This window comes from Anser anser (assembly GCF_964211835.1).
Source record: "Anser anser genome assembly, chromosome: 1".
Taxonomy (NCBI): domain Eukaryota; kingdom Metazoa; phylum Chordata; class Aves; order Anseriformes; family Anatidae; genus Anser; species Anser anser.
This window is the reverse complement of record NC_139720.1, coordinates 77,566,116-77,593,500: the sequence shown is the minus strand read 5'-3', so window position 1 is coordinate 77,593,500 and position 27,385 is coordinate 77,566,116. Positions and strand designations below refer to the sequence as shown.

Genomic DNA, 27,385 nt, shown 5'->3' with positions numbered 1-27,385 from the left:
GTGCAACCGTGTTTGCAGTGAATGCTGCCAAATGAGTTGTTTAATGGTAATGGCAAAATAGCGTGCAATAAGTTGGAAGCTGGAGTTGTAAATACGGATGACCTTGGCAGCTGAAGCTATTTCAATTATGCCCCAGACTGTTTCAGAGCCCTGACGAGATGTAGTGATATGCTTGTGAAATTCTGGGTGCTTTGGAGATGTGTCTTTTGTAAACTGTGCTTTCAGTGCTATTTGAAATTTTGTCCTGAAAGGTGAGGTTTATGTTGTCTGATTACACTGGCAAATTCTTTATAGCTGGTTTGGGGAAGTGTTCAGGGGAGCCCTGCCAGCTCCTCTTAAAGTCTGGAATATCTCAGGTGATAAGCCTCTACATGTCCTTTGAAAGCACCACTTCACTAATAAATACAGAATATGTGCTTAGAGGACATGCAGAGTGCTTAGGTCCCTGCTAGTAAGTGTGACCCAGGAAATTGTTGACGTTTTATACACTGTGGAATCAAAACATACAGCTGCGGTGGCGAACAGGGAATTGCGCTGTGACTCCAACCAAAGGGAACTGGCTCAGGCTAGGTTGCTAGTGAAAGAGTAGCATGACTCAGAAATGATATGTTGTGGATAGGAACTTGGAAAACTTCTGTTGGACTCTTCCGTCTCTCCTGTTATAGTCTAGGCTATTTTGCGGTAGTGAGCATTGATGAGAATGGAGGTCTGAGCATGAGTTAAGTAATCACAGGAGATATTTTAGGTAGAGTTGTCAGTAAGATGTTGTGGGGAAATGGCAGAAGTTTACTTCTGTGTTTGTATATAATCCTTTCTAGTTAAGGTGCTGAAGGGAGTTAGGTATGATGGCAATTTTTGTTCCTGAGATATGTTCAAAAAAACCCACTTTCCTGTGATTGTGTTCCATTTTAATGATATATAGTTACCTTTATATATGGCAAATTGAGATTCATCACACTTACTTTAACCATCTAAAAGATAAATTTATCTGCTAATACTCCTACTATAGCTACCTCCTGCTATAAGTAATAGAGGTACTTGCAAACATGGGTAGCTCTCTTGCGCTTCAGGTACCTGTTTGTAGATGATGCGTAAAAGCATCTCAGCTGACCTTCCGTATAAGAACAGACTGAGAATCTCATTCCAAGTCAGAGTTGGTGAGATCCTTTCTGATTTTAGTAAGCCTATAAAACAGGGAATAGCTTGAATTTAAACATGATGGAATTAGATGAGTGTAAGATTTCCTCTAGCGAAGTCAGAAAAAAAGTGGCAAAGATAGAAAGTACTGGAATTGGAGCTTCTAATGAAAAAAGTTCTAAACTGAATGTGCCTTTCCTTTATTTGAATCAGTTTTCTACATTTAGCAAAGGATTTGCATCAATGAAAACTGATTTAATAACACCTAGTGGTCAGGCAAGATTTAAAACAAATTATCAAAACTGTCTCGAAATTAAGCTTGTAACAGCAAATAGCAGAAATGCAAGTTCAAGATATACTTCAGTTAAATTGGCTCTGTTTTAATCTGAGATTATTCTACCTTTCATTTTAATCTGTTAGAAGACATATGTCACTACACAGAAGGATGGCTGATTTATGTTCAGTGATCTCTCTGGCTACTTGGCCAAACTGATCATCAGCTGTTTTCAGAAGTGGTATTGATGGTGGCAGCAGCTCAGGCTGTAAGTGAAGTCCAGTGTCAATGCTTCACAGTGCATTAAATCTTGGCTTTGATCCAGAATTAGACAATTACAGCTTAACCGATGTGTAATTCTGGGTATACAGGGGCAACAAAGATCACAGTTTTGTCAGTGTTGTCCTTTTTAAGAAACCTAAAGCAAGGTATTATTTGGAATTTATTTATTTATTTTCATCCAGTAGGAAATGTGATTTACATGATAGAAATCTCAATCATACTCCACCCCCTTTCTGAAATGTCTCATTGCCCAATTTTATCCAAATTTGGATAGTAGATAGTTCCTACAACTTTCATGAAAAACAGAAGCTGGGTAGAAGAGGGAAATCAAAACCAAGGTTTTCTGTTTTGTTTGGCTGATCAGCTTGGACTGCTAGATGGCAGGGCATCAAGAGTGTGCTTCCCAACCAGGCGAATCTTGCTTTGTCTTCTAAACAACTTGATAGTTACAAGATGTGGGAAGCAGTTTCTGAAAAGTGAGTGGAACAAGTTTCTCTTCAAAACTGGGCTTTGTTCAGCTGTCTATTCACATCTTTGACAGGTTAAAGCTTCCCCCCAAGCATGCAACTTTTTTTTTTGCCTTTGAAGATATATATTGCTCTTTCATGTCTGTTCATGTGGTACTTCTACACTTTCTTCTCTATCACCTGCATAGGCAATGGCTGTCTGGTTATCTGCAGTTTTTGCATCAAAGAGCAGTCTGACTGACCAGTGATGGATTTTTTCGTTCCCCTTCATATGTATGATCTCAGTTTTGGACATTTCAAGGTATTTAAGTCTGTTTCATACAGTTAAAATAGGTTTCCCTGGCCCTTCTTTGAAGGTCATGACTTTAACTGATCAAATTAGTAAAATGCTCTCTATGGACTTTCTTGGATTAAAGCACAGAGATGCTTTTGTGCGCAGCATTATGTAGTACTTACAAGGCTTTTATCTAGGTTGCAGAAGCAGGTGGAGAAGTCACTGTAGTGTTTTAATTGATCTAGGTGGTATATATCATTGTTCTAGATATTGCAAGCTCAAATGTAAGATTCGAGCTGCTCAATTTATTTTTAGTGAATCTCCTCCTCCTGGAAGAATACAGTTGCCCTGCATCCTTGCTGGAGCTGAATACTTCTTTGTGCTTGTAGCTGGGGCAGAGCAAGCAGCTGAAAGGTGCTGAAAGACACCTAGAAAGTGGTAAGACCAGTGTATTTTTACCCCCTGTAGCAGCACAGTCATGTATTCTAACTTGCTGACTCAGAATTGCTAACAGAATTGCAAGACAGTAATTCATTAATTTCACCTCATCTCTCTCAAAGTGGCTCTTCTCATGACAAATTTATAAGATGGGAGGAAAAAAAAGCATATAAAGCAGTTAATCCATTCCCCCTTCCGCAGTTCGCTTTGTCTCTGAACTCTCTCTGACAAAACTGCCAGTTCATGCACTAATACCATATCATCTTTCTGGCAGTCTGCTGAGAGGGCTGTATGAACAGAGATGGAAGACCATCAGATGACGCTGCTGGCAGATAGCTTTCTTGTGTGAGGTGCTGCAGATGGGAAATAGACCTCCAGTCCCTCCCTTGTATCTTGTGATGATTGCAGAAGCCTTGTTAAACTTTGTGGGGCCTGGAGCAGTAGTTCTGGCTTCCTGGCTTGAATTCATCTGCCAAACGTAGATGTCTCTGTCCAAGGTAGTTGCTCTCTTTATGGTCATTGGAGAGGAAATCGGTGTCTGTTTAGCTTGAAACGAATCACATCTTGAAAGGAACTATCTCTGCTGAACATGAAGCCCTAGAGTGATTTGCATAGAAGTGTTTACATTTCAAATACTATAAAAGAAGTGAGATGAACCCTGTGTTTTCCTGGGATGGGCACTCAAACCCTAAACTGTCATGTTTAGGGGCTGTTGTTTGTGGTATTAGCAGAGTGGTCTGGTGCAAGGCCCGTGAATACCACTGTCACGTGAAGTCATTTCTCTTGAGCAACCCATGCTGCTGGCAACTGCCCAGAAACAGTCAGCTCATAAGCAAATTCATCATTTCTCAAGGAAACATGGCTGTTAGTCACAGTCTCTAGGTGAGAAGACAAGTCACTACTGCTGTCTCTCCTGGATGTGGTTGAGATTTCCTTGGGAAGAACACATACAACTCGGAGGCAGCCTGCATTCCAGTAGATGTAGCTGCATAAGTAATAAAGCTGTGCTACAGTACTGCTTTTGCTAATTGCAAGTCAGAACTTGTAATATTGTGATGGTTTCCTTTTACATAGCTCTTTATACATCTGATATAAGAGTCTTAGAAAAACTTTATCTGAATGAATACCAGAATTCATACATTATATTTCATACAGTATGATTTGTGTTTCCAAGCTCGTAGGTAGGCTTTGTGCACGGCATTTTGAAGCCAGTTTACATGAATCAAAATGTACTTCCATACAGTATTTCTGTGAAAAGAAACTAAAAGTTCTGTGTTTCAGTAGCTTTCCAGATCAAATTAGTTTGTAAGTAAAAGAATTGACAGGAGGAAAGGTAAACTTAAAGCTTGTTAGATGTTTAGGTAGACCTCTATTCTCTGGGAAATATCTAGTTTGTGAACATCATTCAATAACGAAGGTAGTCCCTGGAAAATTTGGATTTATCTAAGTATTGTGCAGTTCAGTCCTCTTCTTCACTTGAAATATTGATGAAGATATGGAATAAATTGATATGATACAATTAAAAGAATCATGTCTGTTTACAGTGGTAGAAAACTATATCCTTTCAATTACTCTTCTTAAAATGTAGGATTTTGATCAAAGAGAGAATGCATAATCAACTAAAGTAACTGCATTCACAGCTGAGCCACAGTTCAATTTGGAGAGAGCAGAATATAGGCAAGTTTGAGAATATAGGCAAATTTGAGAAAAAGAATAAAAGACTTCAGATCCTTGACATTTTAAACACTAAATCTATCTTTCTTTGCTTTGTTTGCTTTGGAGGGTAGAGGAAAAATGTTTTCCTTGATACTCTGTACATTTCTTGAAAAAAGAGATTATTTGTTGTAAGTTACGTTAAAAAAAAAAAGTTGGGCAAATCCAGTAACTGATTAGGGTGGTATGATGCAATAGGTGACAGCTCAGGTTTTGCCTTGTGCAAGATGGTTTGTACTGTGCCAGGGTTGTAAGGATACAGGGTAGCCCAATACTCAACATTAAAAAACAGTTTTACTTTTCTTTTGCAATCTGGAAAGCAGAACTGCTAACTATACTGTGCAGGTGGCACCAGATGTCTTGTTTAGTGACTTTAAAATAGTGAAAACCACAAAATACAATACTCTCAGGTTACATAAAATACTTTGTTTCCCTTTTGGGCACCTCAAAAAGACTTGGAAGAAAGTTCTAAAGGAAAAGGTATTGATGATGCAGAAAAGATGGAAGTGTTTAATTTCATAATTCCCCCATTCCCCTTCCCTATTAATTTGTCAATTTGTTGCAAATTATTCAAATGTTTTGTTATTAAATTTCTTACTTTAGCAAGTCACAACTCTACTACTAAACTAATGAACGTAGTTTCCATGAACTGTACTTTTTCTAAGAAGCATCCATGGTTTCTGCAACCTTTTTCTTTTCATGCAGGTTGCAGGTCTATGCAGTTTAGTACCTGGTTTGTTTCTGCCTGTGATCTTATTGTCTTGATCTCTTTCCTCTCTTGGGGAGTATAGGGAAAATATTACATGACCCTTGTAAAGTCCAGAGAACAGGAATTGATGCAGGGGGTCATTGAAATAGTCTGAAAGTTTCATAACAAGGAAAAATATATCCATAAATATGAGGACAAAAACTGCTGTGACTTTAGTCTTCATAAAAATTTTATATTGTAGAAAGCTTGTTTGGGAAGTAGAACAGATTATCTCTATGTTCTGCTCTGTGGTGTCCACTCCTTTTCATATTTATTTTTCATTGCATATCGACCTATTCTTCAGGCTTAGGTAACTGGGGACTTTTCAGAAATGAACCTGTACAAAATGATGCATTCTTGATTTAGATGTCCCGTGCCTTCAAATGTTTTTGGCAAATGTCTCAATTTTAGTTACAACTTAAACTAGTGTTTCTTCCCCACCCCCAAAATAGTAATAATTTGTTGTGTTTTTATGAATATACAGAGCATTTGCTTTGGCTGCTCTCTTGTTTATTTTGGACTCTTATACGTGATGTTCTTTGAAAAGCGATTTTGAGATCATATTCTTGAATTTATTTTTAAATTTCATCTCAGGTGGGATAAACTCTACTATAGAGAGCAGTGGCAGTCTCTCTAGTGGCAAGAGCCAGTTTTGTTTCTGATCTTAAGGAGAAAGACCATGTGGCTCTGTGTTGTGTAACTTGGTGTCTTGAGTGCACCCATTAGCATCATGGCTCTTACTCATGTTCTTACCACAGCTTTCATACAGGGGCAGTTAGATATATGAAGCAAGAGTTTCTTGTGTAGGATATCTACCCTGATAAGACAAGAATGTTACATTCCACTTTAAGACTCTTCATACTTGCTGTATTCTATCCTTCCTAAGGTGCAAGCTAGCGTGTTTTGAACACTAAAATACTGTAAACCCCATTTAAGCTTTGAAGCTTCAGTGATTTCTTCAAGCGAACCCCTTCTTATAAGTGTTATGTTGACCTTGTTTGGAAAGAAAAATACAGTGTGTGACCAAACCCAATTAGTGATGTTTTTACAGAATATTCAGAAGCTGAATGCAAAATGCATCCATGAGGTCATGCAGCCACACTGACTGCAAACAAATCCATGATTTTACTGTTATTGAATGGTTTGTGTAGCCTTCTGTAGAGTCATAAAATTCTCAGGCTGCCAGCTCAGAGCAAAAAATAGCCAAAACTATAGCCCTTATGTGACTATATGAGATGACTCTTTTATGTCTGTAAGCATTAGCCACTGCCTACTGTTGGAGATGGGATGTGGGGCTAGATTTTTTTATGTACTTGGATGGCAGTGGTCGTTGAATGAATGAATTCAGAATGGGTCCAGCTGTTAACTTGCACAGATAGATGCTTGACCCTCCACATTTCTTTTAATCAGTGATCTTCAAGTGAACATTAAAATTTCCACATGTAAAAAGGAGCAGGGCAGTAGCTGATCCAGTGGGCAGGCCCAGAGATAGACCAGTCTGAGTTACCTCCTAAGCTTCCTAATGTCAAATGTGAAATTTCATTTTTAACAAATCAGGGTGCAGGTTGCAGTTACAGATGGATGCCGTCATCCTGGGAATCATTGGCAGTGACAAGGAGCGCTAAATAGTTCATTGGGTATATGTGCTTGGACCTTGGGTGTGGGATGCATGGGCAACAGCAGGGAGGTTATTTTGTCCCTGTAATTGTCAGGGGTTGACTACCCTAAAAATATTATTTACAGGCTTCGTATATTTAGAGGTAGATTTTGAAAAAAAGAGAGTAGCCATGAGAATGATGGAAGGAGTGAAAAACTTTGTTCAAAGTTGAGAAATTCAGGAAACTATAGCTTTTCCACTCATCACAGGGGAGGGTGAAATCTTAGAAGCGGAGGGATCTTTTTTTTAAAAAAAAATAAAAGAAGAAACAAAACTGAAGTGACAAAAATTCAAGCTCTAAGCTGGGTGTAAAATTGTAAAAAGCAAGATTTTCACTATTTAGCAACAGTTTCACTATTTAGCAGCAGTTGTGGTCTCTCCTCTGCCACCAAAACTTGGAAAAATGTGTGCGAATATTATTCTCATAGAAACATTACTTTGAAGAATTCCTGGTTTAGAGAATATCAGGATTAGATTTCGAGCCTCACAGTGTTGGAGCTGGTGAGACCAGCTCAGTTTCAGAGCTGCCAGTGATGCTAATCCCTATGGGATTTCTGATGGGGCATTAGTGCAGGGTTCCTTCAGTGTGCCTGTGCTGGCAAGTAGGTGCGGATTGAGTTCAGGAGTCTGAGATGCTATCGAGAGAGATGTCCTCCTGCCTCTGCTGTGGGATGTGTCGATGGAAGCAATTAAGAAACTACACTGAAACGGGGTTGTGCAAACCTTTGTTACAGAAGCCGAATGACCACCTGCACGTTGGATGTCAGCAGGGCTGCCGGTCCTTGGCTGTGGGCGAAGGCCCTGTTTTGAGTAAATAGCAGCTGAAACTCCAAGGGCAGATTTCCCCCCCGGGTGTTCAGATTCATGTACTCCCAAAGCAAAACATGGGAAGTTGAGGCAAATGTGAACTGAAATGTGAACAAAAGGAGGTTTTGTCAGACCAAATGCTGCAGTCCTGTGCTGTCATCTTATGGCTCCGTTTTCCAGTCACCAGATGTAGGCTAGTACTATATCAGTTAAATCCCAGCAGCTGAGCAGAATCTGACTAAAGCAGTGGGTTTGACCAGTTATTTGTATCTCAGAACAGAACCTGAACCTCAGTCATTTTTTTTTGCCTTTGCACTGGTGCACTGCTCTGCACACCTGGCTGGGGACCTGTGTGTGATTCAGCAAGTGTGTGGGGAGGATTTGCTGTAAAAGTGCTGTCACCTTGGGGCAGAAAAAGGAGTATTGATAGTGTCAACAATCAGGGCACCTGTAGGCCTTAATAAACTCTTTGTCCCTTCTTCTTTCCCCTGTATGCCATGCTGTGCTGTGTCACCTTTGCCCATTGCTCTATTTAAGATCAGGCCTAAGCCCTTAACTTCAGGCCTGTCAAAGAGAGCTGGAGCGGTTATAGTGTTGTGCTGGGTGTGCAGGAGCTGCTCCACATGTGGAGAGTCACAGAATGGTTTGGGTTGGAAGGGAGCTAAAAATCATCTAATTCCATCCCCCCTCCCCCCCTCATCATGGGCAAGGACACCTCCAACCAGACCAGGTTGCCCAAAGCCCCATCAAACCTGGCCTTAAACACTTCCTGGGATGGGGCATCCACAGCTTCTTTGGGCAACCTGTTCCAGTGCATCGCTACCCTCTGAGTGAAGAATTTCTTATTTATATCTAATCTAAATCTGCCCTCTTTTAGTTTAAAGCCATTCCCCTTTGTCTTATCCCTATACTCCCTGACAGAGAGTTCCTCTCCAGCTTTCCTGTAGGCCCTGTTCAGGTACTGGAAGGCCACAATAAGGTCTCTCTGAAGCCTTCTCTTCTCCAGGTTGAACAACCCCAACACCCTCAGACTGTCCTCACAGGAGAGGTGCTTCAGCCCCTTGATCATCTTTGTGGCCCTCCTCTGGACTTGTAATAGTACTTCCATGTCCTTCTTGTGCTGGGGCCCCAGAGCTGAAGACAGTGTCCCTGGTGGGGTCTCATGAGAGCAGAGCAGAGGAGAATCACCTCCCTTGCCCTGCTGGCCATGCTGCCTTTGATGCAGTCCAGGACATGTCTGGCTTTCTGTGCTGCAAGCGCACGTTGATGGATCATGTAGAACTTCTCGTCACCCAGCACCCCCAGGTCCTTCTCCTCAGGGCTGCTCTCAATCCATTCTTTTCCCAGCCTGTATTTATGCTTAGCCCTGGCCCAGATGCAGGACCTTAACACTTGGCCTTGTTGAACCTCATGAAGTTCACATAGGCCCATCTCTCAGGCCTGCCCAGGACCCCCTGGATAGCATCCCTTCCCTCCAGCCTGTCAACCGCACCACGCAGCTTGGTGTTATCAGCAAACTGGCTGAGGGTGCGCTCAATCCCAGGGTCCACGTCACTGACAAAGATGTTAAACAGTGCCAGTCCCAGTACTGACCCCTGAGGAACAACACTTGTTACTGATCTCCACCTGGACATTGAGCCATTGACTGCAACACTTTTTGAAGAAGTTGTGATAGCAAAAGGTTACCTCCTGGTTGACAGCCTCTGCTTTAGAATTGCACATTTCCACTATTAGATACTATCTTTGTCAGTTTGAAGATACTTGGTATGCTTGATCTAGCCACTCAGTCATTTTTCACTGGGACCAGTGTGAAATCAGGGTAAGATTTCGCATTAAGTGGCTGCAAACTGAAACCAAACTGAGAAGTTTGTTAGTTTAAGTTCAAGAATTAATAGTTTAGTATTTTTACCTAAGATCTTTCACTGATGATGCATTTGAATTTTGGTTTAGATTTTCCAAGGTTGTCTGGCTTCCTCTCTGCTTTTAGGTGGAAAAGGGTGCATCTATATTAGCCCTTTGGTGAGAAGTAGGCTTTTCAGGCACGTTTCCTGATTGTCTCTGTTTACCACGCTTTGGTAAGGCATGATGTGCCACAATCACTCATAGGCTCCTTGTGGAAGCAGACCAGAACTGGTCTGCAGCAAATCCCATGAAAATCGTATAATGTGGATGTAGGATCCTTGGTACCAACTCTGCTTCTTTCAATGTGCAATGTCTGCTGATCTAACCTCAGCAAAGTGTACCGTGGGGATGTGACTAACATCTCAGAATTGCTGTTCAGTTCCCACCTTGAGCAGAGGTTGCTGCTTGAGTTGATCTGCCGTCGCTTAAGTGCTAATACTGCCTTGCAGTTAATGACCTGCTTGGTGCCCAATTCAGCCTGATGTCTTGGATTCCTGAAGTGAGATTCACATAGTAACTTTTATCCTGCTTCTCTCACAAGTGGGATTTGTCCCTTAAGTGTTTTCAGGTCTGAGTGTGCAAAAGTGCCAGTATTCAGGTCATTTAATTCCTCTCATATGCAGGCCTCCTCTGAACTGGAGATAACTTTGAGTCAAAGTACATAATTTATGTCCTGCGAATGAATCAGTGCTTGCAGTGAATTGAAATCCTTGGCTAAAAGCTGCTACAATTTTGCAAATTCTACTGTAACGCTTTAGCTGAATCAAGTTCATCAAATCAGTCCAGACTCCATCATCCTGAAATTGCCCCGCTTTAGTTTCCCTTTGAATACCTTTTTCCTTCTTAATGTGTATTTTTGTGGAACATCTCTCATTTTATAATTTTTGGATTTGGATCAGAAAGAGAGATTGAATAATGTGAGACAGTTATAATTATTCTTTTGTGATAGAAAGCATGTGTGTGCACAAGATTTTTTGTGCTAATACATGCAGGTGCATAATACTTGAACTAGTGACCTGCCTATCTCTGGCCTTTGGGGAGACACCTACTGCTTTTTCATAATAGATTTATTAATGAAGAATGAACTGGAAGAATGCATTTTTAGGGAGAGGGAAGAGTAGATATATGTCTCTAGTCAGATGATTAGGGAAAAAAAACACATACAGAGCGCTGTTCCTTAGCTTATCCATTTACCCTGGTTAAAGAAAGATCCATTAATATAGAACATACCCTAGTTACTTTTCCACGGGGTTATCTATTGTTTTTTGTTTCTTGCTTAGATCAGATTTTCAATGAAGGTATGAGTTGCAGGATTTCAGTTGGAAATTTTAATTTTGCTATGCAGTTGTACTTGGAGGCTCCAGCTGATCTTGGATTACTGTATACTTTTTTGAAAAGCTGCAATAGTTATAGAAACAAACAAACAAAAAGAAAAAAAGGGGTGAAGGGAAGAGAAGCAAAAATTATTTTCTTTCCTAAAGCTACAAATTAAAGTTTGTTGAAAGCCATGCAAATCTCTGTGCTCAAATTTATTTGGAGAAATACTCCATGCCTGATTTAAGCTGCTTTGCAAAGATTATATGGCGAGCGATTTCAAATTGCCTTCAGTTTGATTTCCTCGTTTTGGTAATGCAGGAGGATGATGGGAAGCCTCTCTGGGTGTAGGTTGTCCTGGTGGTTTTTCTGGGAATTGGGATTGCCACTCTGGCTAAAGCTCTGCTCTGCTCAGAGGGAAACAAGACAGCTCTGCAATGGGTGGACTAAGGGTAATCTGCTCCAGAAACTGTGTAGTCCATCAGTAACTTAAGGTCATCATTTAAAGTTGACTTGCCCACTATTGATTTACACAGTTGGAGGAATTCAGGTGCAAATATAGGGCAAACACATGGAAGCGAGTCTGCTTATAGCGCTATGAGCAGTAGGATGCTCTGCAGGCATGCGCCTTGTACCCTTGCTAGATAAGGTGTGGGTATGTGACAGTGTCTTGTGCTCAAAGGGACAATATATTGAAATTTTGAGCCACAAAGCACCGTGGCATAAGGTTCTGATTGAGTCTTTGTAAAAAGCTTTTGATTCTTTGTCTAATTGTGGGGACGCAGGGGCTGATTGGCCTGTTAAAGGGTAAGAGCTTCCTTGCAGCTCTTCCTAGAAACTGGCTGCTGATTTATAGCAGAACATGGCCCTTTGGTGGTGGTGGGGATAGAGCTGCCATGGAAGATAACCAAAGCAAATCACTAAACTTCACAAGAGGAAAAAGCTAATGAGTGGTACTAAATCCTATAGATTGCTGCTTGTCATGCAACATTTTCAAGCTGTTTCCTGTCCTGCAAATATCAGAATGAGTATGCTCTATGGCTTTCAGCACATTTTCAGTTGAAATATCTATGTAAAATAGTATTCACATACTTGCAGAAAAGTATTAACTATCTATTTTAAGTATATTATAAGTAAAAGTATTAACTATCTATTTTAACTATCTATTTTTGACAGGAAAAATACTGATCTTTTCCATATCATTTTCTAGAGGGAAAAAAAAAGTAACAGTGAGACTTTGGGAAAATGCTGAAAAAAACCCACGTATTTGTGTGAATGACTTCTTCATTTTGAGTAAAATCTACTCTTTCGCAAAAGAGGAAAGTTATACAAAACATTTAAGTAGTCACTAATAACTGATATTTTTCTTCTGCCTACCATTTGCAGCTCTTATACAGCCACTGGAAATGGCTTCAGTCTTGTTCACTTTAAAATAAACAGTAAATTAATATATCTTATTAATATAATAATAAACACCAATACATTAAAATACTCTATTGACATAATTGTGCAATGTATATTTTCACATTGTATCTATTACATATAAAAACTAATATGAGCTTCATCCTTCCTTTAAAGAGCTACCCACGTGCTGGCTTTGGGATATTCTTGCTCTGCAAATGTCTGGAGTTTTTCACCATTCTGTATTTCAAGATAATAATTGCTGAGCTTTCAGCAATTTTTACAGAATTTTTGCTCAATACAACCTCATCAGCTCTTAAATTGCTACTCAAGCTCAGTAATAGATATTTTAGGGAAGTAAGTGTAAGAGGATATACTGTTTGAATGAGAAAAGGAGAAGTGTATATATGTGTGTGTGTGTGTGTGTATATATATATGTATCAAACTGAGATGACTCAAGTTGGACTTGAGTCAGGCGCTCCAGGCAGACTCTAATACTGCTGTGAAAGTTGCACAAGGATATTTAGTAACTGGAAAGAGACGCCAAATTTTTCCATCCTCAAGTTTATGTAATTGCAGGGTTTTATATAAGGCCTACTGTTCATGAGTAAGGTTGGGTTCTGAATTTTCATATAACTCAGATTTAATTTTCAAAGGTGCTTCTCTGATTTCTGTGTGTGTTGGAGAACTTAGTTGTTTATTAACTTGGATTGATTGAAAAGGATGGACTTTGTTCTGCTAAATCTTGTTTTTATTTCTGTGCCACTCAAAAGTGAATGGAGGGTTTAGTTTTTAACTGGATACTTTTAAGATTTTCTAGAAAAAAAATAAGGATTGGCGGCCCTTCTTTAAGTAAAAATTAAAAATTAAAAAATGAGGAAGTTGCTAAATTCGAGATCCTGCTTTCTGAATTCTCTGTTAGCATCTGTTAACTGATGTGCAGTGTCACCCATGGCACATCACACTGCTGGGAAAATGAAAGGCTTGCTCTGTAGCACCCAGGAACTGAAGGCTCTCAGATGCCTGAGCCATCACTTAAAGATGGGCTTTAGAGATGGATCTGCTAGAGCTCTAACTCATTTCTTTCTCTTTTTTAAATTTTTTTTTATTTTTTATTTTTCTAGAAAACTGCTGGAAGACTGCTGTGACCCTGGGCAGCTCTTTGTGATGACAAAGCTGAACTCCCCCATGGGAAAGAACCTCTGGTTTGATGGGGAATTTTTGTATTCTTTCACCATTGACAATACAACTTACTCTCTCTTCCCACAGGTTGGTAGCTTTCTTTTCTTCTCACTTTAAGTATTAATATACTAAATGGTAACATGGTACAAATAAGTTACCTAAATATTCATCAAGAAATAGTCTGTATCTTCATTTGTCAATTCAAAACAGAGTTTTTACTTCTGTGCTCTGAAAATTGCAAAATAGCTGCAGTATTTCCCTGGCCACTTTCCAGATGTGCAAATATACACAAGTGATGAAATAGGTCCACCAGTCTTGATTTTCAAAATGATGATAAGTTCTGGCTATTTTTAGAGTGTGATTTCTGCTTTTCTGGCAGTGATCATGCTCATGGACTGTGGTTTCAAAAAATGAGAGCCAGAAACTTCCCTCAGCTGAACAAGGGCTGCAGGTCTTGCGTAACCACGTGTCCCAAGAAGCTGTCACTGTAAATACAACATCAAATCTGGCAAGATTGGCTCTGATGCTGTGTGAGCTGACAGGGCTGTGGGGCTCACGGAGGTGCATCCTGAGGAAAATTTCCTACCATAATACTTAAACATCTGCTAGTGTCATTGGCATATGTCTCCTATTTTTGTTTTTTTAAACTGTTTGAAAGGGCAGCGTCTGGCCTGTGTTTGGATCCAAGTTCGAACTGGATCGGTTCCACTGACGTCAGTGGATTTGCTGCCACATACTGTGGCTGAATTTGCCTGGCTTAAATTAGAATCACAGAATCATAGGATATCCTGAGTTGGAAGGGACCCACAAAGATCATCAAGTCCAGCTCCTAAAAGAAGTCTCCAAAAGGAAAAGGTTGGTAGAGAACTAGATTTTCATCTTGATTGCTGTGATGCTGATTATCTGGAATAATTCCTTCTACCTTTCAAATTCTCATGTAGGATTGCTTCCCTTTTGATCAGTCTAGATAGGGTGTGAAGGTGGTTTGTGTGAAGTTGTCTGAGTTACCTCCAAATAAATTAATTTTATTGATGGCAAGCAATGTAAGCACAATAACAGCAGCAGACAACGTGATTTAGTTGATTCTTGTTGCGTTATGAATACTAGAAATGGTTTGTTGTTTTTCAGCAAAAGTGTTTTGAGTTAGGTGCATGCTTATTGAGTGCTGAGAATTTGTAATATTGATCTAAGCTGCTTGTATTTTTAATTAATATATGAACTGATGTTAAATGAGTTTATTATATTGACTTTTGAACGTGGAAGGAGAGATGTTTTATGTGGCTATAGGTTTAAAGAAAACCAACCATCTGGACATGTTCATAGATTTACACGTTACTTCAATTTCTTAGATTAAAGGTATAGGTATTTTTTAAGCCTCACAGTCAATGTTGAGTCATTCACACCAGGCTTTTCATTTATTGCTGTTTCAGTTATACGTGTAGCAGAGTTCTTGCTTGTTAAACTCATGGTGTGAATAAACATCAAAGAGGTTGTTACATATATATACGTACTTCTACAGTGGTTTCCAGATCTCAACAAAAGAGTTATGACTTTGAATTAGTTTCTTTTGGTGGATAAAGAGGGACGGAGATCTAAGATGTAGGGAAAAGAGACCAGAAGGGCCATTTCCTGTGTTAACGTGGTGAAGCAGCATGAAGCTGCATCTTGTTCAGGCTACTAATCTGCTCTTGTGTCATTTCGCTGTGCCTGTTGCAATGAACCAGGTAATGGACCTCTGCCTCTCTTGCGCTAAGCATTCCTCAAGTCTGTTCCACTGCTGCTGGTCCCTGCAAGCTGAATAAACAAGTAAATGTCTGACATGTGTGCAGAGTGGTTTTGCTGTGGTATAGCTGGGAAGAGGCAGCCCTGCTGGAATGGGCTTTTCTCCCTGCCTTTGAGACTTGTAGAAAGCTTATAGTGTGTCCCAGTGTAGCAGCTGTAAATCTTTTTTATGATGACTATTAATGATCTGTTCTACAGTGTTGCACTGTTGATTGGAGAAAACGAAACTCCTTGGTAGAGCTGTAAACTCTGTTCCACATAGATGTTGACAGCAACCACTCCAAATATGTATATCCTTTTCAACATTTTAGAAAACCCTTACCTGGGCTGATATAGAGAGGTCATTGTATTTTGTGATGGATTTGAAATTTCATATTTGGTTTTGTCAGGATTAAAATCTAGCACTCTGCCCAGTCACAGTGGTGTCCTACATACTGTCACAGAAAATTGCAGAGTACTGGATGGGCTCCTTTGGAGAGGTAAATGCTGGTTAAAGAGGAGTCATGACCTCTGGAAGTCCAGCGGTTCCCCAGCTCCCAAGCCTTTTCCACAAAGATTATCAGTTGGCCAGATTGAGAGCAAGGGTCTGGGAAGCCCTGGAGAGACATACAGGGGGACAGCATGAACTAAGGACATCAGTGTCCCTAGGTCCCTTCGGCTTGCCAAGCAGGCTGCAAAGAGGATGGTGAGGTGCTGCTGGGGTGGTGGTGAGAAAGCTGAATAGTTAAGATGTTCCAACTCCAGAACAGTGCTAAGGACAGGTTCTGAAAATGTTATTCCTTTAATGAATTGGAAGGCAGTTCATTTCTGACACATGCTACTCCCTGCTACTTCCTCTTTTCTTGTAAGTGCTGCTTCCCATAATGTAATGTATTATTCATATGTATTTTGCCTGGAGGAATTTTGTAAACCTTTATCAGATGAAATCTGGCCAACCTTAAAAGCTTAGGAAGATTTATTTGCAGTAAATTCTTAAATGAAGTGGTTTTCTACCTCTTTCTTTGTTTCAAGAAAAACACTAGACTAAATTTTACAGGCCTCTGCTTTGAAGAATGGCGTCTATTAGCTTACTAGCAACAGGAAAGCAATTTTTGTAAAGATGAATATTCCTTTCAAAAGTATTCAGAAGCTTAAAACCACTTACAAAATATGGGTAATACTCTAAAATGGTCAGGGGACGCAACAGGAATGTAAAGGACTGCAGCTATGTTGATATAATTGAAAAAATATTTCCTCTAGAATAAATAATAATAATAAAAGCTCCATCCACATCGTTCTACTGGGCTTAAGCCTTTTTGTGCTTGCAGATTTCTCAATCCTTAAGTGGTTATTAACTTAAGGATAAAGTAACTCAAAAGTAAATAAGAAACTTGCTATATTTGATGGAATGGAATAAGCTGGCTATGCATCAATGCAGAATAATACAGCAGTAAATATCACAGAACTTAATATGCAAAATGTCTATTATTTTTGAATGTGAGCAATACAAAATAGAATATTTTTCTTCTGGGTAATCTATGTAGATAAAGTTCTTATAGCTGGTTCAACATTTTCTGATAGATTGCTTTTCCACTGGAAAAATGCTATTTTATCAAAATATAAATATCAGTTCAATTATTTTTTCCAAATTTTCTCTGAAGTGAAAAGGTTGAAAGGTTTTGGTAGTGTTATGGTATTTGATTTTACCATTTTTGGAATGTAATATTTCAGCTGATATTTTTATCAACTCTGTTGCTAGCTTTTTTTTTTTTTTTAAATCCAGCTTTTATATGCAAATATGAAATATGCAAGAGAAAATAAAAAAAAAGTGGGAATTGAATGATTCAGAGTTTCATTTCAATTTATGAGAACAAAATTTGATGTTGCAGTGTTCTGCATGAACCAACAATTCTCGTTGCCAGAAGTGCCTCCTCTTACTCTCCCCCTTCTCTCTCTGTGCCATTTTCCTCTGATTTCTAGAATAAAAGTTTTTTTGCTTGCTTGCTTGTTTGTTTTTGAAACAAAAATGTTACACAGGCTGTAACATCTTTCCCATGCTGGAGAGAAAAGGCTAATGGTTCATTATCGATACCCAACAGGAGAAGGCAAGGGGTAGTAAGATGTATCTTGTCACAGAGCATGACCTTGGGTACGGTGAGGGTGGAGACCTCACCTGCATCTGATCTCCCAAAACATTTTACAGTGGCGCTTTCTGGAGCTGTCAGTCACTGAATGCTGACATTTCTTGACAGCAGCTTTATCATATCGCTTGGTGTGATCTACAACATTATTTCCCAATCTTAAGAGACAAAAAGCATGGAGTCTGCATGTGACCATCGGTATAGGTTTAATATTAACAAAAGAAGGTTATTCTTAATGTGTACCTACCAGTTTTCTAAAGCTTTTCATGTGGGTGTAAAGTTTCAGCATTAGCTGGAACTTTCGAATAGCTGGGGGCACTGAGGAGTCAGAGATGCAGATGGCTCTACTACAGGCGCCGTGGTTGGGTAAGCCTCTGAATAGCCAGGCTGTGGTGTCTCAGGTTGGCCACTAAAGGCCATGGGTGACTTGTAAATGTGTTCCTCCCCATTGTGGTTCAAATATTATACAGAAAATGGAACTGCGTGTTCTTAAGTGTTCATGAGTCCTGTCCCTGGCAGGACAGAGACATGCACGCTTCTGGATCTTCAGCCTGGAGGTTCCATCATGTAACTCTGGTCCTGTTGCATTGTACCAAGGCATGTCAGAAGGTATAACCAGCATTTTCCACCCCTTATCGTCTGACTAAAATGGAAGAAACCAGCCTTCCATATATTCCACCCAGTAACTTTTAGTTGCTGTGAATAAACATGACCATAACCACAGGAGCAGCTGGGCTGTAACTCAAAGCCACGCGAGAGGAAAGTAAGCTAACAGTCACCTGCTTTTTAGAAGAAAGCAAGCCCTTTTCAAATATTTTCTGAAAGAATTTTGCACTCCTTGAGGCCTTTTTCTTCCTCAGAGTTTCAGAACTGAATTTCAGACCATCTTTACTATTAGGGAAAAAAACCTCACCCTAGTATTTATCTGTCTATGCAAATAATAGATTTTTTTGCTTGATGTCAAAAGCTTATATGAAGATTTTGAGTAGAGCTGAGATGAATTTCCGAGGTCTCCTCTCCCCTTCCGCAGAAAAAAATAAATATTTAAATCAAATGGGACTTTTAGCTCTGCTATGTAAGGTATTATTTTGGAGGGGAGAGAAGAGAACAGATTTCAAAAGAAGTTTCAAATCTTAAACTTCAACCTTTTAATTTGAAAAAATAGCTCATTGATTTTTTTCTTATTTTATTGTATTCTACCTGAAGCAATTAGATATACTTAGTACTAGTAAATTATTTCAAATTACTATAAAATGATTCCCCACCTGTTCCATATCATTTCTGAATTTCATCTGCAAAATACTGTCAGATGAAAGAATGGCTGCTTGCAATGAGTGTTTCATGAATAATCATCACAAACGGCTTATGAGAAATCCAAAGGAAATAGCTTCAAACCACAAATAAATTTGGGAAAGCTGGCAGCTGTTTCCAGATATATTGCTTTTCTCCTGATCACAAGGTCTTTCAAATTATTAATTGGAGTTTAAAGTTGAAATTCTAGTCCACAATATAAAGGCAGGTAAAATGTTATTGCTTTACTTGTAAAAGTCTGTGAGTTGTTTTGACTGGTTTTTACACCAGAAGATAGCCTTGATCCAAAAATTGTGTCTAAAATGGCAAGCCACTCAAAGTAAAGGGTTTAGAATTTGATGGACTGCACTGCTGCCAGAATGTATGAAATTATTACCTTTGGTGTTGACTTCGGAAGTGCTCTGTTTTTCTGTTAAGTATTCTGTAAATTCTCACCAACAATCCAACTTATTGAAGTACTCTGTTCTTAGTAAGCTCTGTAATTAATTGCTGCTTGGAGAAATACATTGATATATTGGATGTCATATGTGTCCTGATTTTTTCCCTTGATGTCCTGGGTAGGGAAATGAAATGCCCGCAGATCTAACATTTATTGAGCCACTCTTATATTTTCTTCCATTAATTCTACTATCTCAATGGTACTTCCCTGACTTCTTTTGTGCTGCCTTTAATTAGTATTTGGAGGAGTTTCTTGATAGTGTCCCTTTTATTTTCCTAATTTTTTTCTCTATTTTTTTTCTTCGTTAACTATACTGTAATGCAAATGTTTGTCTTGCTTGGGTCTTACATATATTTAATCAAAACAAAAATATAATAAACATATTCTTGCAATATATGGAAAATATTAAAATGAGTAAGGGTAGTTATGTATCGTGAAGAAATATGCACACATTAGGAATGCAATTTAAAAAAAAAAGATCTTCTGAATTGTTGGCTTCTGAATAGCTTAAGCAATTGTGTCAGATAGTGCCTGTCATAAACTAGGAAATGAAATGCTAAATATAGAGACCAGACAAATTTTGGTCTTTTAGAGCATGAGTCTTCCCTTCAGCACTGGGTAATCTCAGTAGCATCATGGTAATTGAGATCAAAAATCTCAATTAGTATTTAGTTAAGTGAAACCCCTACCTTCACTTTGATTACTTACTAATTAAGAACTGTGTAATTGGACCATTTTGTGTAGCCTGTTGGCAAACCAGGAATAGGGCAGCATCTGTTATATCCGGTCAGTTAAGCAAAAGCCATGGTCCATCTGAAACTACTCCATATAGACGAGATGCGAACATGCCTGCTGGTGAAAATTAAAGTTATGCTAAAAAGACTGTAAGATGCAGCATACATAATTTTAAGTAATTAATGAGAGGATGGGCAATGTGCTCTTGTTGAAGCAAGTTACAGCAGACCAATGAGTGGCTTTCTGTCCTCGTTGATCACCACATGTGTGCTTTGGTCTCTCTCGGCTTGCCAAAATGTGTTCAGCCAGCCACTCAGCCAGACTGCATTTGGTGAGCGTGATTTATCTGCCTCGAGTTTGTTTGCAATGGAGTTTATCTGCACATGCCAAACTGGCTTTATGTCAGTTAACGCAAGTACATAAATAGACACTGACCTTTCCAAATGTAGCAAATGGAGGGGAAGGGAAGGTTGAGATCTGGCTGCAAAGTGTTTGGCCCAAAGGCAAAGCAAAGGGTCCAGCCACCTTAGCTCATCATCTCTGTTTCCAGTCTGAAGTGACAGAGCATCAATCACTTTCTGTCTTAGGTAATAGAGGAGCTGATCCAAGCACACCCCAGTGCCTTTTGCAGACAGGCCCTTGGGTGTTCAAAAAACCACAGATCAATCCACTGCCATTTGGGATTTGGGGGATATGAGGGTGTGGAAGAGCAAACATGGTTCATCTTCTGCATTGATACTGAGCAGCACTTAAAATAGCATTAAAACCAGTGGGATCGTCATGGAGCCCACTTAAGACTGAAGGGACATGAGGTATTTTCAACAGGGTAGTTCAGCCATGAGAGTGTTTCAGCTTTGAGTGATTTCTGAATATTGGAAAACGCTTGAAATAGCACAGCTGATTTATTCATTTCTATTAGCACCCCGGGCTGTATGGTTACTGAGTGGTCAATACAGGCCTACTGAGAGTGAAGAGGCTGTGACAGGGCTGGGAACGTGGGCAAGGCTAGGTGATGTGGGGCTGTGCTGTCCCCAGAGAGGGGGCCCCGTGGAAGTGCATCCCCTGTCAGAGGCAGCGAGGATGCACGGCAGAGTGTACTCGCAAACGTTTCTTCTCATTTGCTGCACAACTGAATTTTTCTACCTCAAGAGATATTTTTGACACCTAGAAGACACAGTTATGAATAAAGCCATGTTATGTTGTGGGAATGCAAAGCCCAGAGCAAAAAGACTCTCCTGAACCCAAAGAGGAAGAAGAGGACAGTGTGGGCTAGGACCACTGGAGAGGCTGTACTATGCCATGGGGATTTTATGGACTTTTGGTCAGTGTTCAGCTTTTTCACAGGAACATAAATTTTCTGCTTCATAAGCTAGAAATGTCATAAGCAGAAGAAAATTAAAGGAAGTGGTTACAGATGAGGAGCTATAGGAGCAGTGAGCTTCTTATGGCTACAAGTAATTACAGGGTATATGATCTGCTGTGCTGAGAGATAAAAACACAAGTAAGAGTTAGTCCTAACCTGCCCAAAGGCACAGCAGTTAGATTTGGTTTGTTCGGTTTATGGTAGCTTTATGTAACGGATGAGAAGCTAAAAGGAAGTTTTTCTCAATGCATTTCTTTTTTCCTTTTTTTTTTTTCTTCTGACAGTGATCTTTTTAATATACCAAGACTTCCACCCACAGGGCAATTAAACCTTTGCTTCTTTGGAAGTCAGTTTCTAAACCTTGAGTAAAATTTATCCTTTATATTCTGGCCACCTGTTAGCCTTTCTTATTATCGATGAATTTTAGTATAAAGAGTCACCTTGTTCAATCTCTAGACTTCTTATCATAAATGTGACTATATATTTTGATTATTCAATGATTGTATTTGATTATATTAATTTGCTGTATTTGATAGTTAGATTTTTTGGTGAAATACTACTAAAATAGGCTTAAAATCAATGCTGGTTTGTTTGAGACTAAGGTTTGATTCCATTTCATGGCTGGCACTTACCACCTGGCAGAAGCCTGAGTAGGGATTGATGAAACACTACATATTTGCATTTTTCATATAGTAGTCTGGTTTCTTGATGTGACTTGTAAATTGTACTGGGGTGTAGCAGTATATCAAATGATGTTCAGAAAGCATTTCACCTGCAACAAAGATGTAGTACCCCTGTTCTTCCAAGTGTTCCTAATTATGGGTGGAAGAACAGCTTAGCAGAGTCTGAAGGCTTGAAGAAAATCAGGAGAGGCTACACTACTACAGAAGCTATTAAAAAGGGGTAGCATGGTTACAAATCTTGTAGGAGGATTATATAGTGACTTTCAAAAGAACCTTTGTGCCTTCTTGCTTAGGGTGGAGTGTAAGCCCAGCTTTCCATTTAATGAGAAATCTGCTGCATTACAGTTCAGGAGTTGACTTATGTCACTGGGCATGGTTGATTTTAAAGTCCTTATAACCTGTTATGGTATGGAGGAGAAGGACTGTGGTTCTCTTTCAGAATAAATTTTATAATCTGAATGGCTCCTGGGAGGCAAGCATTGGCTTCCAAATGACATTTCAGACACTGGGAAAACAGCACAGTAGTATTTTTTGTACATTAGGATGTACCAGAAAAATCCTGTGATGCTGGACATGCATGAGAAGTAACATTTAGCTTACTGTTGCTCATGTCAAGAATTCAGGCTGTTTCCTTTTTCTTGATCAACAGAGTCTATGCTTTTTTAGAGTTGTTAGGGGAGATGTTTTTGACAATGAAATTGGTGCTGCAGATTGTCTAATGGCCAAAAACTACCCATATGAGGTGATAATTTTGTGTGTGCTGGCTAAAGGGATGGATTGTAGTGGCAAGATAACTGAAAGCACTGGTGTTTTTCCAGTTGAAATGAGTCAGCATATGATGTTTAACAGCCTTGTGAATCTGGACTTGAGTAATATAGAGTCCCAATACAGAATGCTGTGACAAATAGTTCTTTCCAGCACAGAAGTGGTATCTTTTTTTAAAAGACTATCTTAGACACTTCCGTGAACTGTGGGCCTTTGGGGCTGGTGACATTTGGCAGTGCTAGTTCAGGTATGCTATGTGCAAGAGCAGCTTGCATATATTCTGCCTGGCTTTGCAGGTGTTTTCAAGGAAGAATATTTAAGAATACCAAGACTATGGTTGAGGCTCACCGGCTTTAGTGCAGTCCATCAATCCCAGGAAGGCTGCTGTGGGTATTCACAGGATGTTTTCATATGAAGTACATTTTTGCCAGCAAAATATTGCACATTTCTAAGTGAGCCATTGATCTATAAGCTGAAAGTCAGTTACAAAATCTCAGGGTCAGGATTAGGCTGGAGGTTCAAGGTTCCTGGATGCCAGCAGATTGGCTGCAGCACAGCTACCTGAATATTGCCTCATGTAGACTCTACTTCCAATGGCTGTATGTTTCTCTGTGTAAAATGTACTGGACTAATCATCTCCAATTACAGAAAGCTCAGATGGAAGGCACTGGATTCCAGATGGTCACTTGATCAGCTGGGAATTCCCTGAATTATATCCCAAATACTAGCTCTGTGAAAGCAGTAATATTTTCTAAGAACTCCAAGTCACACAGATGGACTTAGGTACCTTTGTACTCTGGTGTGGGAATTGCACACTACAGAAAGAGCAAAACATACACATGATGGGGGGCCTGGCTTTTCCCTTTGTTCAGAAAACATGCCTCTGTGAGAAAGGGTAGAGAGAAGTTTTCTTTATGAATAAACTACCTGTCTTGGTGTGAAGGAGTAGTACCTGTGGATGGAAAAGCCTGATGTGAAACAGCTCTTGGAGGTCAATTGTCTTAACAAGAGCCTACTGCCTCTGTTTACCTAGTGCTGCCCCAGCTAGTCTGCCTAGCACAGGAGTTGTGTGGCTAAGGGTAAGCAGATGAAGTCCATAATTCCTCACATCCTGTGCTTGATAAGTGTTTTATCAAGCTTTATTTTATCAGGCTTTTATTTTAAGACAACATCTAGATTCATTGAACAATTTAGGCAAAGGTGTATTACACTGAGAAGCGAGTGTGTTGCTGTCTCATGTTGATGGGGCTATCTAGTCAGCCGTTCAGTCAGATAGGGATTAATGTACTACGTAATGCTGATAGAACAATTTCTGATGTGTATAACATCTTCTTACTTATGGTTTTATGGGGTGTAACCACAGTGTCTGCAACCTATTAAGTCCCATGGTAATGAGGCTTTCCTACAGAGACCAAAGGAGAAAAGTCAGTGCGGTGAAGGTGATAGCAGCGACACTAACATTCCTGCAACCATCTGTGGTATACATAGGCAGGCAGCTTGCTCAAACATCCCTCCTTGCTCACCCTTTTTGTAACACCTCACTGATTTTGTTGTATCTAGTTAAGTACATAGTTGGCTGGAAACTTATGCTGGGGAATGCCTAGCAACCACACATGTTGACTGGGAATATGCTTGTTAGCTCCATCCTGCACCTGCTGTACTAGGACAAAAAGCACCAGTTATAAAAGAACAAGTGCTCCAGATGTATCCCCTCAACTGGGAGACACCAAACAGAAATCAACATGAGCAAGCCTGTTTTCATATAGTTCCTTTTGCACTCAGAAGACCACACAAAGAAGTGCATTCACTCACAGCACGTAATCCAGACATACAGCACCCTTTATAATTTTACTTTTACAAAGCTAGGTTTTTAGGGGAAAAAGCCTTGCATCTTCATATAGGGATTCACTAGGCAGTGCTACACCAAAATACAGAGGTACTGATGTCCCGTTTTGATGGTATCATGTTGAAACCTGCACAGAATAGTTGTCTGCTGGGGGGGAAGGAGGAGTATTCAGAGGTCACTGCCCTCTCGCCTCTGCCCCATGGCAGACAGCTCTACCTGGGCTGTATCTGACAGATTTTATCTAACAAATGATTACAGCTTCCACTAATGGGAATTTCACAGACAGTCCATTCCACTACTTCTCCGTCCTAACGTGTAGGATGCATTTCCTGATGTCTAACTTAGAGTTACCCCATGGCTATAACGTAAGATTTTTTTTTCTTATCTTTTCCCCATATGACTGCTAACAAGACTCCCCACAGTCTTTTTCTCTAGGCTAAACGATGTCGACTTTTTCAATCAGACCATTTATTCTAATGCATTGAACATTTTTGTTTTTCTTATTGTTTGTAAGGAAGATGTGTTAAAACTGTGTGGAGATGGTACAAAACATCAAGGGAAAAGCGCCTTATACTCTGAAGGGCAGAACTTACTGGCACCTTTTTGCTATAACAGGCTTGTGTTTAGTGTTGCTGCTTATTCTCGTAGCCAAAGATCACTGGATGTTGCTACTAATGAGAAAAACCTAGTGACCTGACAGACACGCACAGTTTTCTCCCTGATAATAAGTGCAGAAGACAGAACTGGGAATGGAACTGAGGTGTCGTCATCTTTCCAGGGTAAGATCTCTGGAATCACAGCTCTGACAGTCTGTTTCAGCTGAACTTGTCCATCACTCCACCTCAGTAAACATTATGCTGTTGGAGACAGTCAGACCATTGTTAATGGTCAGTGCTCTACCCAGGGGACACAGTGAAGATTGCATGGAGCTGCTATTGTACCTCTATTTCTCAGTTTATAGAATCAAACTGAGTTAGACCTGCCAGCAGGGCATGAAACAATAACAAGCAATACTTTGTTAATAACTTTTAATTAGGTTGTGACTATGACAAGAATGTAGAATGGGAGTGTGGAGTGTGTTCTATTTTTTAGGTAGGCTAGTCTTTTTGTAGGCTGACCATTTTATAGATACTCATCCATTCAGACATCTCCAGCCTTTTCTTTAATCTAAAATCCACTGGCTTGTCTCTCATCCTTTCCCTTGCAGCAAGACTTGGCATATGCACAGTGTAGCTTGTTGTTCAGAAGCAATGCTGCGAATTTAAGTGATGGGACTAGGCTTAATAGCGGACAGTTTAGGTGAAAGGAGACAATAAATGCAAAGGCTACACAGATCTATTCTGTGATCCAATACTATGCCAGAAGGAGAAATGAGAAAGCCAGAGATAAATAATCTTTGGTATGACTATGATGCTCTTTATAGCAATTCCCTGAGGCACTTCACAGTCATTCAAATTCAATATATGGTGTTGCTGCACAGTAAAATCTATTCCTAGAAACCTCTGCAGACAATTAAAATGATCAGTTTTGCATAGGGAATATGTGGAGAAGAAATACTGCAAAACTCATTCTTCCTGTGCAATAAACAGATATACATGACGATCCGCTATTCCTTTTGCTTCACACATACAAAGAAAAGAAGAAAAAAAAAAAGGGAAGAGGCCTTGAGAACCCTTGTGATGTTCTGGCCTGTATGTGAATATAGCAGATAGGAGCTCTTCTCTACTCCATGTCATTAAGCAAGGTCTTTGAAAAGTGGGACCACATCAGTTTAAGATCTTCAGTAGTGCTTTCCTAGCTCCAGTCTTGGCAGAATTTCTGAATTTTCAGTTGCTCAGTTTAGGGTCTGTTCTTCAAGTGTTATCCAGGGCTGGCACATCCTCATCCTACCATGGCTGCTGTGGCTGTGATTGGCACAGCAGTTGCACTCATCTTTTCAAGGCAGTCCCTCAGTGAGAAGTGTGGGTGCTGGATTGTTATGCACCCAAAGAAGCATGGTGGGGAAACTACTTATTTTGCAACACAGATTGTTGCTAAAGTGAAACTTGGTTGTATCAAAGTCAACAGCAGAACTCCAGTTGACTTCAGCATGGCCAGGATTTAGTCAACAGTATCCACTTACTGAGTACAATTCTGCTAGGGACATGTAGGTTTGGTTTTGTGGCTTCTTTCTGGGTGACATAAAAAAATACTTTTTTTTTCTCCCTCCAGTTCTTGGCTTTTACTAGCCTCTGCTTTCACATAATCAGTGAATGATTTATCTTGTTCATCTAGTCTGACTGAAAAATATTGTTTGTACCCCTTAAGACTGACCTTGAGGGAAAGTGCAAGACAATCAGCTCTTCAGATGAGATAAAACGGAGCTTTTTGTCATTATTCTTCTTTGCCTCCATCCCAACAGACAACATCCTTTATGTTACCTGTGCCAATAAGCAGGGTATCATCCTTGACTGATGGTTCAATGAGTCACAGAATCATAGAATCATTAAGGTTGGAAAAGACCTCCAAGATCATCTGGTCCAACCATCACCCTACTACTAATGTCACCCACTAAACCATGTCCCTAAGCACCAGGTCCAACTTTTACTTGAACGCTCCCGGGGTGGTGACTCCACCACTTCCCTGGGCAACCTGTTCCAATGCCTGACTATTCTTTCTGAGAAGAAATGTCTCCTAATTTCCAACCTGAACCTCCCCTGGCGCAACTTGAGGCCATTCCCTCTAGTCCTATCACTAGTTATCTGC

The 27,385-nt window shown here is 39.9% G+C and overlaps 2 protein-coding genes across 5 annotated transcripts in view; both read left to right on the top strand.

The window, feature by feature from the left end:
* ST8SIA1 (ST8 alpha-N-acetyl-neuraminide alpha-2,8-sialyltransferase 1) overlaps nucleotides 1-27,385 on the top strand; it is a 158,135-nt gene that overhangs the window by 27,301 nt on the left and 103,449 nt on the right. For both annotated transcript variants that reach the window (XM_083829665.1, XM_083829664.1), the window contains exon 2: nucleotides 13,539-13,683. In XM_083829665.1, the coding sequence (XP_083685791.1) occupies nucleotides 13,539-13,683 (145 nt within the window). The remainder of the gene's footprint in view (nucleotides 1-13,538; nucleotides 13,684-27,385) is intronic.
* Nucleotides 14,260-27,385, top strand: part of LOC310896847 (syncytin-A-like) — a 39,710-nt gene continuing 26,584 nt past the window's right edge. For all 3 annotated transcript variants that reach the window (XM_083829684.1, XM_083829683.1, XM_083829682.1), the window contains exon 1: nucleotides 14,260-14,451. The gene's annotated coding sequence lies outside the window, so the exon portion shown is untranslated. The remainder of the gene's footprint in view (nucleotides 14,452-27,385) is intronic.